The following is a 19729-nucleotide window of genomic DNA, read 5'->3' on the forward strand; positions in this document are numbered from 1 at the left end:
AACCCAGGTCTGTCTGGCTCCAGAGCTGCCCTGCCCACTGTGGCACACGGCTCCAAGGAGTCAGGTACTGGTGTCGTAGACAGGGGAATGAAAGCTAGGAGAGTAGGTGCGTCATGCAGTCAGGGCCCACGGACACTCAGGAGCAAGTCAGAGTGTACAGGTGCTGTGTGCATGGTCTTCCCCCTCTGAAGAAAGGGAAACACCCCCCAGACCTTCTTCAAGCAACTTAATGTACAAAAATCCAATCACAGAGGGGCCAACATGGTGATTTCGGTCTTTCCAAGTGCATTTACTATGTGTTCTCCCACACTACATTCACTTTTTAAATTCTTCTTAAAAAGTGAATCAGTTTGCAGGATTTTTTCCCAGAAGTCTTGGGGTGCAGCTCTTCCCCTGAGCAATAGGAGAGGGGGTTCTAGGCCTTGCAAGCTTCAGCTGCTGTGTCAGCAGGGAGGGTGCTGCTGTGAAGGCTTGAGGTCCGTGTGTGTGCCTCTATAGTAACTCCTGAGGCAATTAGCAGCTTTAATCAGAATCAGAAAACCCGGCCTTATTCCTGTTGAAGGAAAACATCTGCTGTCTGTGGCCCTGACACTCTCAGTCACTTCTACCTGCTGACACCAAGGAGGTTTGGAAATATAAATATGGGGGACAGTGAGCCCGTGAAGAAGGGACATGACACAATGACGTCCCAAGGGGCAGTGTGAGGAGACAAGTTAGGCAGGGTGCCTGTGGGGTGCTTGTGTATTTTGTTTCATCCACATGCAGGCCAGACAGAGTCACAGACTGTCCAGTTGAGAAGGGGCCTGAAATACTTCTTGGTCAGCCCTCATTTCACACAGGGAAGGGACCCCAGAGCAGAAATGGTTTCTGCAGATTTGACTTCGAGCCCAGTGCTCATCCCAACTCGATGCTGAGGGTCCTGTGGGACTCCCCGGGGGCTTGGCTTTAAAACGGCCTCTGAGCCTTAGGAGTCGTCTCTGGGCAAAAGTCTCAAGCCTTGGACTCACCTTGCCACAAGGTGCTGTGTGAGCTTCTGAGGAGCTGACGAACCAGGGGAATGGAGGGGAGTCCTGCCTGCTTGGGGAGATGCGGGAACAGATTCTCAGCGGAACCTGGCAAACGGCATGTGGGGGTGCTACTGGACTGCCGAGGAAGTGTGGGATGGCAGCAGAGCTGGGCGTCCAAGGGCTGCTTCTACCTGGAAAGAGCATCGTTGTTGCGGCTCATAAACAGCACTCACCATGTGGTGCCAGCGGAGGTGGCCCCTCTCTGCACGTGTGTGCTCAGGGAGGGTGCCCTTCCTAGCATCTTTGTGCTTACCCTTGGCTTAACTGAGCTCCCACAGAAATGCATGTCGGCCTGACAGCCACCCTGATGGGGAAGGGCACTGTGTCCACAGCATGAACCCAATTCCATGGCCTCCCCAGACCCCCCAGATGCTGACTACGTCTTAATGTGCCTGTTGCTATGCAAGATAAGCATTTTTCCAGGCCAGGAGGTTCACCTCTCCTCCAGCTTAAATCCAGTGCTCCGTGATATGGAGAGTTAAGAGGAGGAAACCATGTTGTTTTCCATGACAAGCTAAGTGACAGAGCTTAAATTCAAACCCAGATCTGTCCGGTTGCCTAGCCCCAAGCCCCTTCTGCTTCTAAAGCCAGGCCCTACTGAGATGAGGGTGCTCAGCGGGAGCATCTGGGCCAGGGCTGCCACTGCCTCCCAACTTCAGGATTCCTTCTGCCTCTCTTGATAGGGTTACCAGATTTAGCAAAGAAAAATATGGGATGCCAGTTCAATTTAAATTTCAAATAAGTAGCTTATCATATTTTAGAATAAGTATGGTCCATGCAGTACTTGGGACATATTTAGACTAAAAAAATTGCGTATCTGGAATTCAATTCTGACTGGGCATCTGTCCTGTGTTTTATTTGGTAGTACTACCTGCTGAAAACTTCTAAACATTAAATGAAGAAGTCAGGGATGGAGGGGGCTGCTGGCATTGGGCCCAGGGTGGGTGAGAAGTCCCACACCTTGCTGGCAGCCGCCCTTCCAGCCCGGGCGCTCAGTGGGACACAGAGCAGAATGTGGACTTCTTGTTCCCTTCTGTGCCAGGACAGCCGTGGGAGGTCCACCCTCTGCTGTTGCTGAGAAGCTATATTCCCTCCTGCCAAGGAGACCCAGCTGGCTGGAGATGTGGGCAGAGCCCTTCCCCAGACTCCGTTCTGCTGTCACTGCTCCCCAGCCTGTGGGATGATGGCACGACCTCTTCCGGGAAGAACAGACAGAGGGTAGGAGGCCTGCCAGGTCCCCCAGTTCCCACAGCCTGGAGTGATGGGCTCTGTTGTGAGATCCGGTCACAACAGGCTCAAGTTTCAGCTCAGCCACTTTCCGGTTGTGAGAACTTGGGCAATTTATTTAAAACCTTGAACTCCCACCTTCCTCAACTGTAAAATGGGCCTGAGAATACATAAGACAGAAGGATCAAATTACTCTTGATTCACAAGAAGTGAATTACTTGGAAGTTCTATACAAGTAGAAGCTATTTTTTAGTGTCATTTCCATAGAGAAACTCTCTTTACAATTTTTTTGTGTGTGCTGAAGTATTGAAGTATTTCAGGCATCAAATGTTTTAGTATAAAAGTTGAAATATCAGTACACTTTTAAAGCTTTGTAGAGTCAACCCTATATCTCAACAGTACCTCATAATGACTGGCCTTCGATCTTAAATGCAGATATGCCAAGGCATTTTTGGAAAATTCTAAAATTCTTCAGTGCCAGCTTGCCCCAGAAACCACGTATCAACATGGAGAAATTCACTCTGCTGCCTGGCGCACCAGCAATTCAGATCTTTGACTTGGCAACAGTACAAATTGTAACTCACTGTGGATCCTTTAATCTCTGTGAGAACTAAAAAAAGTGATGTTTTCTGCAACTGCCAAGAGTTACACTGTTTTTATCATTTTTATATATATCCTTTCAGGCTGTACATGTGTGTATTTCAGATAGCTGAAGTTACATTTGTGTGATTTTGTATCCTGCTCTTCTCACTTTAAATAATCTCATACACATTTGTGCAGATGACTACATAGTCTTAAAAACCGCCAGGGTTAATGGATGCTGTCCATTGAGTTGATGTAACACCATTTACTTTATGGCTCCCCCTTGGCCGGATGGTTGCTGCCTCTAAGTGGTGTTACGATGGTCACTGAAGGTGTCACATGGAGGGATGGATGCTGTATGCTCCACTTTCATCCTTTACTCTCACACACCTGGCAGGGTAGAATCCTAACCAATCTCAAGGACGCATAATCCAGGGCTGACGAGAGTGAGGAAAGAAGGGAGAAGGGCAGGACCCACCTTCTTGCTGAGTGTAGACCTGTGGTGCCTGGAGAAGGTCCTAAACCCACCTCCGATGATGTGGGGAGTTGGGAAGGCAGAGATTGCCTGTTCTTTTCTGTCCCCTACACCTTTTCCACACCACCTCCTATAGTGCCATCAAGACAATAGGGACCTGGAGCACTGTCTTTTAACAAAAATTAAGTCAATTCTGGTTGATGTGCCAACGTGCTGTCTAAGCAATATGGCGCAGTGGTTTAGACCATGGGCTCTGGAGCCAGGCAGCGTGCATTTGAATCTGGACCCTTCCACTGTTTAACCTCAGTGACTTTTTACTGCATTTGTAAAATGGAGGAAAATACTAAGACCCACCTCCATATCCACTTGGGCCCTCCAGGAAACAGATGTGTGAAAATGTTACTGGGAGGAACCCCGTGAAGAGTCAAGGGGAGGGAGCGGGTGTAGCTGGGGCCTTCAGACTACAGTGCAGGCCTGACGCCCATGAAAGGAGAGAGGGAGGGACACCTGAGTACAGAGAGCTCTGCCTGCAGGGCCCCTTGGACAGTCTCAGGTGGGCCAGTGGGAGGTCCCTGAACAAGGACTGCCTGGGAGTCCATGGCAGGGCGCGCTGCCCTGCCAGCCCCCCACTCCCCCGGCTCCATCAGTGTCTGGGCAGGGCTCAGGGAGAGTGTGTAGCTGATAGCTGTCCGCCCTCTGCCCTCCCTCAGCAGGCTCCCTTAGGGGATCTGAGCCACACACCTGCCCGGTCGCCACACGTCACGGGGGCAGTACTTGACGTATTCCTTAATACATGGCACATAGGGAGCGCTATGAAAGCTAAAGCCGCTGCCATTACTTAACAGCGAGTGTTATAATTCACAAGGCTCTTTCACATGTATTATTTCATTCAGTCATGACAATCACCCTGTGCAGCTGGCATTTTACCCGCATATGTCAGATGAGAAGGCTCCACGAGGTCACACAGCAAGGCGGTGGTGGGGGTGACACTTGACTCTAACACCAAGCCCCCGAGGACCCGGCAATGATGTCCTTGCCTTTGAATCCAGCCGTAGCATCTCTGACGGAGATGAAGAGAACACAAACCCTGACCTACAAGGTGCTCATATTTTCAGTGATATAGACACAAAATAGGTAATTCCCAGAAACCCTGACGCATGGAATTCCTTCCTGTTTCCTGAACAAATGCACCTGGTTCTTCCTCCTTCCACCTCCAGCCCCCAGCCTTCATGCTGACTTCTCACCTGGAGGGTATGGCCCACAGGTCAAAATCTGCCCACCTTTTAATGCCTGACCATTTCCCCCGTGACACACCACTACCCATCCCCATGGGAATCACCTCACTCCTTCTCTGCACTTCCGCGTGTCGCATTCTGTTCCAAAGCGGTGTCACTCCTGACTAGGGCAGCGTTTGCTGGCATACTCCTCAGCCACCGCAATGACTGAGCGCCCTAAAGGTAACAGCCATTTCTTACTTACCTCCACATGCCCCCAGGGGCCACTGTCAGCAGAAACAGATGATCAGTGAGTGTGTCACACATGCAAGAGTCCACTGATTCTGTGTTGGGGGGTGTTTGACGGGGAGAGAAGAGGTGGGAAGTTGGCCGGTGGGCATGGCCATCAGACCAAGGCAGATGCAGAAGGAGCCACAAGGGGTGGGGTGGGGGGACACCGACACAGGCTGGCATTAGCTGAGCATCTTTATTGAACTGAAATTTCTGGTTGTTTCATTGTATGGCTGTAGCACAGTGCCAGGCACATGGTGGATATTCAGTAAAATTTCATTGAATGAATGAAGTGTTTTCTAATTTGAGTCCAGATCAGTGGCAAGACCCATATCTCAAGCCAGATGCTGCCTAGAGCAGCCTTCAACCAGGGATGGTGTTGCTCTCAAGAAGACATTTGGAGTGTCTAGGGATATTTTTTATTGTGTCAACTGGGAGTGCTACTGAGAGTGGCAAGAGGCCAGAGATGCTGCTAAATACCCTACAAGGTACAAGCCAGCCTTCACATCAGAGAAGTATCCGGGCCAAAATGCCAGTAGTGCCCTTGCTGAGAAACCCTGAGATAAACCCAGAGCCTGCAGCCAGGGCTGAGAGAGCCTTGCCTGGTTCAAAGCGTCCTTGGCTAGTAAAGTGGGTACCGCCTGGGAGTCCAACCTCAGGCAAAGGCTTAGTCTCCATACACCTCCACGATGGCGCACAGAGAGGTTAGAGGGACAGCTGACTGCCAGCTCCCCCCTCCCTCCACCCCCTGGCCCTTCCCACTAAACCAGGACACCTGAGGAGACAGATGCTGTCTGTTCCAGGAGCTGCTCAGAGACCCTCTGTACATTGGCCTGAGACACCAGCGTGTGCGCGGGAAGGAGTACGACGACCTGCTGGACGAGTTCATGCAGGCTGTGACGGACAAGTAAGTGCACCAGTCTGCCCTTTGGAAGGCAGTCTCCTAAGAGAGAGTGTGACTGAAGTCAACACTGGTTCTAGCAGGTACACAAACAAGAGGCAGAAGATGCATGCTTTTCTGTGTGGTCTCAAAATTCCAACTTGACCCCATGTACTTGGAAGACTCAAAGGCAAATGGGTGTGTTTTCTGGGGAATCTTTGAGGGCACAGCAGAAAGACATGAGGGCTGATGTCTGAAGGTCTGTGACCTGCAGGTAGTTAAGTATCTGATGTCCCAGGAGGAAAACCCCTTGGCCTGAGCTGTTCTGGTCTCCTGGCATCAAGAGGGATGTTGTGAGCAGTGGATAAAAGAAGTGTGCCATTCTAATGAAATGGCTTTGGAAGGCAGCTTGCCATGTCAGTCATCATTTCCCACCTCTACATGAGGACCAGGCAGCGTTAATGAGCCACCATAGCAGGCCACACGGGCTTTGAGCCTGTGAGATTTATGAGGTGTCATCTCTGCACTGGAGTGCATAATATTAGTGGCTTCTGCCCCCTTCACCTGCCCCATATGTCTGCTGCCATGGCTACCCATGCACACTGACGTAATACTGGGATAGAGTTCTGGAAACAGCCCCCCTCCCCCTCATGTTTATTCTGACAGGCAAGTCAGGTAAGACAGAATTTCAGCAGCCTAGCAGGCCTCTGCAGAGCCATGAGTCCCCTTTACCCTTGAAAACTTCCAGCCTTTCCTGCCATCTCAAGAGTACGCAGGTTTGGCAGAGCTGGCCTGGACGTCCTGGGCAAAACACTTGCTTGTCTAAGCTCAAGCACATCTACCCAAAGCACTGGGCTGGAGAGAGAGCTGCTCTGGCCTCCGCACCCACAGTCTCATTTGGGTGGGCTTTGGGGGTGGGAAACTGGATTTGGCTCTTTACTTCACCACTTCCAAGTCTGTGACGTTGGGAAGGTGAAGGAAAGTCTTCTTATCTGGAGATAAGAAGACAGCATTTTATTGTTGTGTTTTTGTTTTTTTACAAGGAGAGAAAATAATATTGTAGTTACATGTGGTGGGAAAGATCCTATAGAGAGGAGGAAATCAGTAATGGAGAGTGGGGTAGTGAAGCAAAACTCCCGAGTAAGCCAGAAGGAAGGATCTAGTGCACCCCTGGAGAGCCTGGCCTTAGATAGGAGCACAGAGGTCCATCTGCAGGGACAGAGGGAAGGCAGAGCCACGGGCACAGCCACAAGCAGGGGGCAGATGTGGGGGAGCGCAGGAGCCCCACTGGATGAAGGCAAGGTCTTCCGCTGAGAGGGAGGATGGGTTCAGAAGTGGTGGAGGTTAAGGATGGAGAGGTAAGACCTGGAATGTCCATGGTCCACTCTAGGGAACTAGAGGATGATAGCTGTGTAGCTCCATGGCCCCCGGGAGATTACAGGGCATGAATTTAACTTAGGCCAGTCAACCTATTTCTGTGGTGTTCTCTAGCCAGCTTCAACCATCTGAGTGCAGGGCAGGAAGAGGCAGAGAATGGGATTTCATTAGGGTTGGGATGTTCACGGGCAAGAGAGAAGAATCGGGAGTGTATTCCAGGGGACAATTATAACGATGGGTCATGAGGTCTAGGCTGAGTGAGAAAGAACACAAGGGCAGGGTGGAGGGGCGTGAAAGGAAGGGAGCGACACACAGCAGCAATTCACCGGAGAATTCCACTTTATTAGGGAAAGGTGCTGGGTTATATAGGAAGGGGCATGGGGTGATTGTGGTGTTACTTCTACGGGGCTGGTGGCTATTGGCTAGGTGCTGGGATTAGGGGGGCGAGGGGTGATTGGGGTTCAGATGGCGCCGGCGGGAACCGAGGACCCGGAAGAGAAGCAGGAGGTTCGCCATCTTATGGGTGGGGGCCCTTCAGGGCGGTACGAACAGTGGATGGGGAAGTCCTGGTGAGACCTCTTGAGTTGGGTAGTAGATGGAATGAGCAGGGAAGAAAGGAGGTGATAATCAGAATGGCAGGTGTTGGGAGCAGAGATCATGGAAGAAGTGTTGCTATTGAGATGTGACCACCAGAGCAGCTAATTGGAAGGTCAGCTGCATTAATAGAGGCATAGCATGTAAGACAAAGGAGGTGAATGCCCCACTTTATCCTGCCCCTCTCAGACCATCCTAAATACCACATCTGGTTCCAAACAAGACACTTTAAGGGTCATCAAGTCCCTGAAGTGCCTTTGGAGAACAATAATGACAGCTAAGGGAGCCAAAGGCTTAGCCTGGTGGGGAGAAGACTTAGGGACGGCTACGTCCATATCCGGGGCACAGTACACCTCCAGGTACCTAAAAGGTGACCTGCAGAAGAGGACCAGACTGACTTCTGTACACCAGGAGAACCATGGAGAAGAACCAGTTGGTGGACTGCCAGAGGAGGCAGTCTTCAGCACAGCGTAAGTCAGAGCCATCCCAGCGTACACCGGACTCTAGGGGAAGGAGTTCTCTGTCACAGAGAGGGTTCAAGGGTGAGTTGCAGTGGCACAGTTCTAGGAGGGAACTGGGGCAGCGACACTCCTATGTCAGGATTCTATTTGGACCTCTGAAGATCCCTGTGTAGCTGGTGGATGTTATCATCCCCATCTTATGGAAGAGGAAACAGGCCCTGAGAGGTGAACCTGCCTCGGGTCACACGGTATGTGGCTGGATGTAAGTGGAACTTGCGTCTGCTGCCTCCACAGCCAGACTGCTTCCTACAGTGCTGTTACCTGTGGTTGGGAAGAGAAGGGAACGGACTTGGCTCTGCAAGCCCCCGCTTCCCGTTTCCAGGGCTTTCTGCTTACCTAATGAGTCACAAGTCATTCCATGACTCCCCACAGAGAAGTCTTGCTGTTTGTGTGAGAAGGTTAAATAAACTAGGATATAAGAAGCTTTCAAACTATCATCAAAATCAGTTCACAGTCTCACAGACACTCAGGCAAACCAGGGGTGAGCCCTGGGGGCAGGGCATGTGTCAGCCAAGAGGCATGTGTCCTTAAGTGGAAAAGTTGATGGCTTGACAGCTGATTGCTTTGACTCTCTAATAAACTAAAGCAGATGTTTCTGTGGCTACTGTAGGTGGGAAATGAACTGGTCTCTCCAGGCACTCTTGGGAATATAGTGGCCTCAAGATGGAATGCCCGGCCTGGGGGTGAGTCAGCAGCCCCAAAGCCTAACACAATGTATTTTAAGGAAGAACCTTGGGAAACACTGACTCCTGCCTAGTCTCTTTCCAAACATCCTGCTAATAAAAAGCTCCACCTCCCTGCCCCTCTCCACAAATCCGGATGTAACTTAAGATTTTTTGGCCTGAAAAAGTCTTTATGACTCAGTTGCTAGGCTGGAGTTTGGCCACTGGGAGGACCCACCAGGGCAGGAGGAATCTCCATGTAAGTCTGTGAACCGCAGCAACACATAGCTGTAAGTGTCCAGCTCACGGCTCAGACAGGCTGACGTTCCCTGGGGAAGCCTGTCATTCCTTTCTTCCTGCTCTTTCCTTGCACTGCGGTGGGGTGCAGAGCACTGCACCTGAGTGACAGGTTTCTCCCCACCAATGGTTTCCCCTTACGTTTTTCATTTCTGCTGCTTATTTAGCACAGATGGGAATGGCCTGTTTGGGTTTGCACTGGGAGCTCTAGCTCTGTCTCAAACTTGATCTGATTGGACAGAAATTTGATGTCAACAGGAGCTTCAGCGTTTAGGCAGGCCAGGAAAAGAAACCACCCCCTTTCTCTACAGCTCCAAAACCCTAAAATGGAGATTGCTAAGCAGCTGAGATGAGTGATAAAAAAGGGAAATTATTTTCTTTTTTTAAAAGAGTTCTTTACTCCAAGAATATTTCTTTCTTTTTAGTCTCTCCATTTTTCTATCTCTGGTTCTCTTACTCTCTCATTCTTTGTCTTTTTTGCATGCACCGTCCTACATTTGATAACTGAGACACATGCATAGTGGGACTGGCACAGTGTCATTTCCACCATGTTCTACTAGTTAAAGCAAATCCCAGGTCCATACCAGGTTCCAAGGGAGGAGATAACATAAGGGCATAAATACCAGGAGGCATGGTTCACTGGGGCATGTAACAGACTATATCCAACCTGCGGAACACATCCAAACCACATCCAACCTGGGGGCATGAACACTGGGGCAGCCAGCATTATAGGACGTTGTGCTCTGGAAATGCAAGAAGGTCAGAGAAAAGAGTAACATTTACTTGTGCAAGCAGGGAAGTTTATCATATAATACTGATATACAAGACGCTGTGCCGGGCATGCTCGACAATCCATGGAAAAACAAACAGTCCTGCTCTCAAGGAGCTTCTCTTTCACAGACATTTTTAGGTGTCTGCTGGCATTGAGAGCGGATCTTTAAACTTTGGTAACCTCTGCGCCTCTGCGTAAGTCCAGAGCTCAGGAAGAGTTCTAGGGTAGAAATATAAAGGTGGGAGTTACCAGTTCACAGATGGCATGTAAAGCCAAGGGAATGATTGAGTTCACTGAACCAGGGAGAGTGGAGAGAAGAGAATGCGGCTCACCCCCATTTTCTGAACTGTGCCCTGTGAACACTGTAAGTCAAAGGGCTCAGTGAAATTTAGGATTAGGCTAGGATACTGCTGGCAGCAATGGCAAGTAGTGTAAGAAGGTTTCATTCTCCGAACCAGCTGATTGCTAGGATTCTAAGGCCTCTCTAAGTCTGACAAGGTGGTTGATCAGCCATGTCTTCCCCGGCAGGGGAGGAGGTGTGGCAGCCCTGGACTGTGATCTGACCACCCGGGCCTGCAGGGATCCTAGGGGCCCGAGCACCTGCGGTCCCAGGAGTGCTCGCACTTGCTTGTCTGCCCATGATCTCTACAGCTGACTAGCACCTCAGAGCCCTAAGGGGCCTGAGGTTGAAGGGTTCAGGATAAAGCAAGCCTGTCGGTTTGGTCCACACAGAACTGCTGCTGCTTCTGCTGAGTTACAAAATTCACAGTGAAGAATATGCTTCCTTGGGTCCCCTGCATCCTCACCTTCACCCCCGTCCCACTCTGGAACGAAACAGTGGACAAGATACAAGTATGCATGTGGATACTGCCCTGGGGCTCCCAAACCTCGCTTGGCGTCAGAATGACCAGGGGAGTTACAGACCCCAGGCTCCTGTGCCATAGTAGGCCTGCACTGAGGCCTGGGGGTATTTTTGAAGCTTTCCTGATGCTTCTGATACTCCGTGCAAATATTAAAGTGTGAAATATTCTGATGGATCACACCCCAGGAGAGAGGAGACATGTTGTGAGCAATCCCAGCTTCCCCCACTTTCTGAATCAGGCAGGAGCCTGAGGTGAAGGCTTAAGGGCTGATACACAGAGACTTACCACACGTCTTCCCACCAGGGACCTACATGGGTAAAGACCCAGGACATTCTCTGGGCTCACCCTGCCATGATAGTCCATCTGACAACACGCTTGCTATTCTGAGAGTTTGCTCCCATCTGAAAGCCTCCCTGCAGGGCTGAGCCTGATGCTCCTGCTGGAATCCCCATTGCGTGAGGAACTCGAGCCGCCTTCAGGCCTGGCATAATCACATTTCCACCTGTGCAGAAAGCACACATACCTGGGTGCACCAGCCTGGAAGACACTTCACGTGGGCGGGAATCAGGCCTGCCATTCCCCACCAACCAGCGCACGCTCAGGCCTGATTCTCTGGCCTCAAACCTTGACTTCATGACCACTAAGAAGCTTGGAAGAGGGAGATGGCAGATGCATTAGTTAGACAAGACAGCGTGTCTGTCTATTAAAGGGAATTTCTTATTTAAAACTTCCTGTGATGATACAGGAAGTCACATCACCCTCCCAATAAGTATGTCTACTTTTTGGAATTTGACTTTCAAACCTGTCCTGTGAAGGGATGTATTTTTCTGTCAAAGAGCTAGGAGCAACAGGCACTGCATCCATCTCTCTGGGGACTGAGCTTTATTTTCTCCACTCTAGTGAGAAAATTCATTACAGAAACTCTGAGAAAACTAGGAGCAACACAAACAAATAATGTAGCTAATCAGGCATTTCTAGGGCTATTGAATAGTGACTGTATGCCCAACACTCTACTAGGCACTGTAATGAGATTCAAAAGAAGTAAAAGATGTGAGCTATGTCCTCATCAATCTTAGAGCCCTTCCAAGAAGATAAAACTTTTGAACAGGAAATAATTAGAGAAGAGTTAAGTTTGGCATTGACCTCAGTTCAGTGGAAATTCAGAGAAAGGAGCAATCGGGGAAGGTTGGGAAGAGATGGAAATAATACAAATTCAGGACTGAATGTGAGTAAGCAGCACAAAAGATCTCATCTCACAATAAGAAAGATACATCTCATGATGTATCATGTATATCATGAGAAAAACAAGAACCCAGGAAAGGCCAGGAGCCTGCAGAAGACTGGAAAACTGGCCCCACTAGAGATGAATGTTTGCTCGTTCAAAATAAGGTGAAGTAGGTATAGAGCAGGCTCTGATAGGCCTCGGAACCTAGGCAGAAAGTCAGAACTATTAAAGCTCAGAAGTGGAAAGGGCTTCATCTGTTCCAGTGGTTTTTAAACCAAAATTCCCCCAGCCTCAGGCATTTATAGAAGTGCATCAAGGGTGCTAGAAATGAACTCTTTCCCTCCAATCATATAAGATTTAAACTACTTAATGAAATATTTCATTGTTTTTCATTGTTTTCTTTGTCAGGGTTCTACTCAAGATTTCATTAAAGAATTACTCTGCTAAAAATGTTTGAAAACTACCAGTCCACACAATGACGTCTTTGGGGCTAGATGCACAGACCAGTTGGGAGCCATGGTAGGTTCCTGAGCAACAGAAGTATTGAAATTGACAGGTTGTGGTTGAAGATGAGAAATTGCAGCCATGCCCCAACACAAATCCTGCCCTCCCCCAGGAAATCTGCCCTGACCAGCCTGGCCTGAAGCTCTCTCCCTGTTTGTAATTATAGGGTAATTTATTGGCCATGTAATTCATTTGCTAACGAATCACGCCCTTGCATTGTGACATCTCATCTATAATGGTCAGGAGCTCTTTAAAGCTCTTCTGGTCTTTAATGTTTCACGGTCAGAGCAGATTGGGCAAAGATGTGCCTGGATGATTACAGGGGGGTCTAAGTCTTGGCATAGGCCAGACTAGATGGACTTTGCAGATCATTCCTTTCTCAAGTCCCATGACTCTAATGTCTTTCCCAGACGGAGAGTTTCTGGGGGGCAGGGAACATTATTAACCCAGTGTGGGCCCACAAGACATGGTACAGGTAGGGGCTGCATGGCTGGTTAAGAGATTGAAAGCCTTCACCAGGCCAGCTGTCAGTTAAAATGGACTGACAGTTATGAATTTGACCACATCTGAGGAAGTTCAGAGGAAGGTACTTTGGGACTCATGCTAGCTGGTCGGGCCTCTGGAGCAGCAAGATAGTTTTCCAGCCTCAGCCTGATGTCGTGAATGGTTGACAATCCAGCCCCTGTCCCTTCCTGTTGGAATGGGAGCTGGATGTTGTATGGTGACACTCTCGTGCCTGATGGGAACCTGTCCTGGGTCACAAAATGGACGGGAAGACTGTAGCAAAATGCAGACCAGCACTCGGCTCTCCAGCAGTCTGTTTGCCTCCATCGTGGCCAAGCGGACTGAATCACCGAGAGGGTACGCAGTGCGTGAGTTAGGGTCCAGCTCTGGGCAGAGGCTGCCATGTGCTGGAGGAAGGCCGTGGGTGGGGAGTCGGATTCAGTGACGCCAGCTGCTCATCTCCCTTTCACCTTCCCTCAGCAGCCTGGTATTCAGAACAGGACCCAAATCATGCCCAGGGTAGAGTGCTGAGGTCTGTAGGAGGCAGGATGTTGGAACTGAGAGTCCTGCGGAGAACTGGGAGCCTCAAATGGCTGTGCCTCCGTGAAGGAGAGAGAGGCTCTGCTCACCACCCGGGGTAAAAAATGACCACGGGCTTGTGGGGGAAACACTGTCTCTTAGAAGAAACCAAAACACTAAGCCTTCACCACATGTGGATTTAGAGTCTACACTTACAATATCCACCTGGTACAGAAATTCCCAAGTTAAGAAATGACTCTAAAATATTGTCCTGTGCTGGTGATAGGGTTGGAGAAACTAGCAGAAGAAAAAGTAAAACTTTGTAAGGACAGTGCTACAAACCCTGCTGTGAGGAATTCTTTGAGGGGGAAAAACAATTTCCCAGTGAAAAAATGAAACTCATGATTCATAGTAATCCACATGGGAACAATCTGCAATGTGGGAAAATCAGATCTACAACGAAAAGAAGAATCAGAACCCCAAGACAAAGGAATATTCTGAGAAAGCTTATAAAGCAGCTTCTACTTAAATGTGTTACAGAGATTTGTTTTCACAAGATGAAGTAATAAGGAAAGTACCCAACATTATAATTAAAAAAAAAAATACACAGGCAAATTTGAAAAAGAACCCAAAAAACTTTCTGAAAATGAAAAAGAGTCATAGAAACCCAGCAGAAGGTACCCTCAGAAAATCCAGCTCCTCAAAGTTTACAGCCTGCGGGCATTTCAGAGATCCGATCAGGGATCCCTATTTGGGGTTATCCAGAAAGGAACTGTGACACTGAGCTGTCCTATCAGTGAAGATTTTTCTGAGCTGCTTTTGATGAGACAGAGCATTTCCCCATGGGAAGGGAGGATAAGTAAAACTGGAACACCCAAATCAAGAATCATCATCCCATGCCAGCAGGGATGTAGCAATTCCAAACAGTCCTATGGCAGATGATATGTTCTCTCCATTTTCTCTTCGTCTCTTTTTCTCCGTGTCTTGCTCATCCATACACACACATACACAATCTCTTTTTATTCTACTGCATTCATTATGTTAGGTTTAAGCAAGGTCGTTTTTTAAAAGTTGAATAACTAGGGTGAAAAATAATCCCAAAAACCAAAATGATTCCATCAAGATAAATTACGTAAAGAAAAAAATATCTGGGTGTGTATACACCAAGCTGTTAGCAGTGATTACAGTTAAAGGATGAGATTGGAAAGAGTTTTTGCTTTCCAAGCCATTCATTTCTGTGTTTGTTTGTGTAAAGCATTTCTTTTGTGATTAGACAAAAATAATGGATTTTTTAATAATGAGTTAAGCAGCAGTTCTTTCCCGGAGATAGTACCCTGTTTTAGAAAGAAAAAGAAAAGAAAAAAAAAAACACTAAAGAAATAAATAAATAAGCAAGCAAGCTTCCCACCCTCACCCTCTGGTGGACTGAGTTGGGGGCTAAACTAGGCGTCTATGGAAAACAAAGCAATTCATATATATTGACTCATTTAGTAAAACAATCTTATTAAGTAAATACAATTATTATCCTGTCCCACTGAAATAGAAGTTCCAGGGAGGGACCTGTGACTCTCCTGTTCATTGCTCTACCTCACACACCAGCACAATGCCTAATGCAGTCTAGATCTTCAGTAAAGATTCATCAAGTGAATGCACACTTGGCAGATGAGGAAACCACAAAAGGTCAGGGAGCTTGTCCAAAGTCAGGCCTTTAGTAAATAAATGGTGGAGCCAAGCTGTGAACCCAGGTGGTCTAACTTCAGAACCCACCCTCTAACTTGAATACTTTCCATTTCTGTTCTTTTACATGAAAGAAAAGACAGTCCAACATACTCCAAACACCTTCTTTTTTTATTATTCTTTTGGTATTATTAATGTACAATTACATGAGCAACATTAAGGTTACTAGACTCCCCCTATTATCAAGTCCCTACCACATACCCCGTTACAGTCACTGTCCATCAGCGTAGTAAGATGCTATAGAATCACTACTTGTCTTCTCTGTCCAAACACCTTCTTGATACAGTAGACAAGGCAGAAAAGCAGGAGGAAGGTCAGATGAAAACTTTCCTACTCAGCATACTCAGGTTTCCTATTCTAGAGCAGGGTTACTGCCCCACCTGTCCTCATGTAAGGGGAACTCCTTTGAGGAACCAGCCATGAACTCTCCTTTTCATAACTCTCTTGCCTCTTCAGTGAGGGAAGCATCCTCTTTTTTCATTTGTAATTTTTTATTTTTATTGAGATGCAATTAACATACAACATTGTGTAAGCTTAAGGTGTACAAAGTATTGATTTGATAACATTTATATATTGCAATATGATTACCACCATAGCATTAGCTAACATCTCTTTCACATCACATAATTAAACAAAAAAGTTATCTTTTGTGGCAGGAAAATTCGCCAGTATCTGGGTCAGTTGGTGCTTCTTCGTTCTTCCTTGTTTATCGCCTGACAGCCCGGGGTCCCACTGCCCATCCTTCCCCAGAACGGGCTGCCCCCTGCAGGCCTCTCCACAAACTACAAACTCAACAGTTCAGTGGAAGCCCCAAGGGGAAAAACTGAGGCTTTTTGGCTCCAAGCTTCTCCTGGTGGTTTTAAAACAATATAAACATATGCCTACGCTTATGGCATCCAGGCTACAAAGAATGTTTCAAGATTTTATTTTAATTTTCAAAGATTGTAAAGAGCGTAACTGTTAGCTCTAAACCCTGATATAATGTTTCAAGGCAGTGTTCACATTCTGAGTCCCTCTCAACAGAGACTCTCACTGCTCAGTATTTTCATATACACTGAATTTTAGGAATTCCTTCTGCAGTTCAGTCGGTATCTTACCTCATTTTCCCACCTGGCCCTCTCTAGGATGGTAACCCCACAGTCTTAGAATACCTGAGCAAGAAACCACCTGCTCATTTAATCCAGCTCTGTCACTGTATAGGGGGGGAAACTGAGACCCAGAGAGAAAATCATTTCCCCCCAGTCAGATAATGATAAAAGCAGTGGGAACTTAAGGGGAACCTATTCAGTTGTTTGCTGTCATTCACATAATTCATGAAATCTCTTCCAAGTTTCCATTCAGTCTGTATTTATCATATGCCTTCTCTGCCCCAGAGTGTGGCCAATACAAAGGAAAGACTTGTCCTAAATAATTCAGTTTCTCCTGAGATTGCAATATGGACACATAATCAGAAAATAGTTTAAGGCAGCATTTAGTTATTTGTTTATTCATTTATTCATGTACTTGCCAATGTAGTCCTTCATTGAATGGACAGATGTTTATTAAACATAGAGAAAAGTCATAAATTGGCTTTACTCTCAAGGAGCTTATAATCAACAAGGGAAAAAAAAGAAATATTGTTCAAAGAACTACCACTGAGTCTCTGTACATTTAACCTAGTTAATGGGTGCAGTGTTGATCAAGGCTGGTGGTGGGAATACAGCAGTCTAAGGACCTGGGACATGTAGTTGGGTTTAAAAGTCACAGCCTTCTTCCAGGAAAGAGCAAACAACTCCCTTTTCCAGAGCACCTACTCTTTGCTGAGAGCTTTACATTCAGTTATCTTCAGAGAGTTTTTTTCTTTACATTCAGCAACCCTTAGAGATAAGAAACTGAAGCTCAGTAACTTGTCCAAAATCATCCAGCCAGAAATTGGAAGAGTTTGGACTTGCCCCAAACCCACCTGACTCCAAAACCTGAAGCCATTTGTTACCAACCCTCCGCTGCCTGCCCTGCCAGCCTGGCTGGGAAGCCCTTCTGCTCATGGCCTCATTTGTGTTAACTTGAATCTGTGGTGGAGAAGGAAATGGCCTGAACTGTGGTGATACAAAGTGACTTTGCGTTTGCCACTCTGGGCTCCAGACCAGGAGAGAGGGGCCCCAGAGAGTGCTGGATGGGTCATCTGGGATGTGTCCACTGGGCACTCCTGTGCAGGGGCCATTCTGTGGTGTCCGGGCATTGGTGCTTCATTTGTTCAACAATACTCACCAAGCCAGGCAAGCACAGGGCGCTGGGCATAGAGCAACACATTGGTTCCGTCTTCCAACAAGGGCGGCTAAAGCTCATTTGTCCTGAGCAGGGAGCAGGAAGCGGGGTCTGTTACAGCTCTTTCTTCAGCTGCGGTGCCATACATGGCAAGTGAGAGCCCTCCCCTGCCCTCAGGACCCTGCCTAGTGCCGCTCTGGTCGGGTCTGTCTCCTGACCTGGCTTAGTCTTTCCCTGCTTCCCTCCCCGACTTGGCTCCCATTGGGCCCGAAAGCGCACAAACACAGACTGGGTTTTTGGACCTTATTGTCTTCCACCCCCCGACTGTCATAATTCAATGCAGAATTTAGCCAGTTCTTGTGAGGAAAGGCAGTTCAGACTGAGGAGGTTCAGAATACAATTGTGCGGCAGACTGCATGGTACAAATACGATGGGAATCCACCCGAATAGAGAGAGTTCAGGACAGGCCCAACTAATCAGCAGCTTCCTGGAGGCCATCAGTGGCCTTATGATGTTGAAAGGTACAGTCTGTGGGCGATCAAAGCCGGGTAGATGTGGATGCCCCAAGCCGGCCAGTGTGTTCGCTGGCGGCTAGGAAACGTGCACAGGCTTTATGAGCAGGAGGTTGAGGAGTGACTGCTGGATCCTAGAGGAAAGACTCAGTAGTGGCCCCTGACCTTTGAGAGGTTGAGAGGCCAGCAGATCAACCATCACTGGGATTTCTGGCACCATTTGTGTGCTTGCCCAGGAACTCAAACCGGGAAATTGAGGAGGAGACGTACACTGTTCCTGAAGCGCCCTCCGTCTGGCCTGGGATTGCCGTCAGAGCAGGGACTAAGGAATTTCGGCCACTTCATTCTGGGACTTGTGCTTAGAAGTTGCTGCTTCCTGTGCCTGTCTTGTTACTCAATGGGCGTGTTCCCCATCAGGCCAGAATGCCTGCCCAGGAGCCCGCCAGTCTGGCTGCGGGCCCTGGGCACACCGGACGGCCTCCCGGTGTGGGACCTGGAAGGAAAGGGTGTCAGAGGTCCACCCTCGCCCTCCCGGCTGGAGTCCCTTCCGCAGCTTCTGTGCCAAGTAGAGCCCCAGCAACCCTGGAATCATTCCCAGTGACCAGCAGCCTCTTTCCACCCAGTATTTGAAATCTCTGCCTTATATTGCACTGAAATCTGTGTCCTTCTGACATGTACCTGTTGGCTCTGCATTTTCCCCCAAGGCCACAGAAAATACATCTACTTCATTCCTTCCACAGAACAAGTCCTTCGTGTCTTTGGAGATAATCATGCCTCTTCCACTTGGCTTTCTCTTTTTCGGGCTCAATATTCCTGCTTTGTCCAATCCGTGGCTCCCAGTTTCCCCTCTACAGAGGAGTTTCCCTGGCATCCTTGTGCATCTCTTCCCAGCTCCTGCTCCCAGCGGAATGAGTCACCCCCTTCCGTTTCTGTGGTCACCGTGGTGTGGGGTCTCACCTCTGTCCCCCCCCCAACCTAGGCAGTGAGGCCCCAGAGGGAGGACCGTGTCTTCTTCACTTTCTCATGGGACTCTGGCGTCTGCCTCCTCCCATCTCCCCAGCATCTCTCCCACTGTTACTCCTGTCCCCTCACCCCCATGCCTTCTTTATGTCGTGGCGTGCCGCCATCTAAAAGCTGAGGCCATCCTTCAGTCCCACATCTCCCTGTAGCGGTCACCTTCTCCCCTTCACAGCACAGCTCCTGACCACTGACATTTCCTCACCTTCCTTTCTCCCTTTAGCCCACCAGAACGGTTCCCTTCCCACCACTGCCCTGACAGTGGTCTGGCAGAGGTCACATGATCTAAATGCCAGCTCCCACAGGCACTGCAACATCTCTTTCACTTGCCATTTCCAGGATTTGACACTCCTGACCGCAGCCCATTGTGGGTCTCCCAGGGCAGCTGCTCTGCTGGCCCACCCGCTGCCTTGCTGGTCCCCTGCCCACTTTCCCTTGCTGGACTCTCCCTCCACTCGCTCTGCTCCTTGAATGTAGGTGGGTCCTGGGTGCAGGCCTTGACCTGCTTCCAGCTCCCTGCGCCTGCTCTGCCTGAGGCCGTTGTCATAACACCCTAAACTTCACACTGCCCTCTGCTGAGCCTCACGTGGAGTTACCTGCCCACTGACACGTCCCAGCACCTCAGACTCAGCACGTGCCAAGCCT

General features: G+C 48.7%; 1 protein-coding gene across 6 annotated transcripts in view; it reads left to right on the forward strand.

Annotated features, from left to right (window-relative positions):
• The window catches only part of ME3 (malic enzyme 3), a 171566-nt gene that overhangs the window by 123733 nt on the left and 28104 nt on the right, over positions 1–19729 (forward strand). For all 6 annotated transcript variants that reach the window (XM_036906976.2, XM_036906978.2, XM_057507156.1 and 3 more), the window contains one exon: positions 5660–5763. In XM_036906976.2, coding sequence (XP_036762871.2) covers positions 5660–5763 — 104 coding nt within the window. The remainder of the gene's footprint in view (positions 1–5659; positions 5764–19729) is intronic.

This window comes from Manis pentadactyla, chromosome 9 (genome assembly GCF_030020395.1).
Source record: "Manis pentadactyla isolate mManPen7 chromosome 9, mManPen7.hap1, whole genome shotgun sequence".
NCBI lineage: Eukaryota > Metazoa > Chordata > Mammalia > Pholidota > Manidae > Manis > Manis pentadactyla.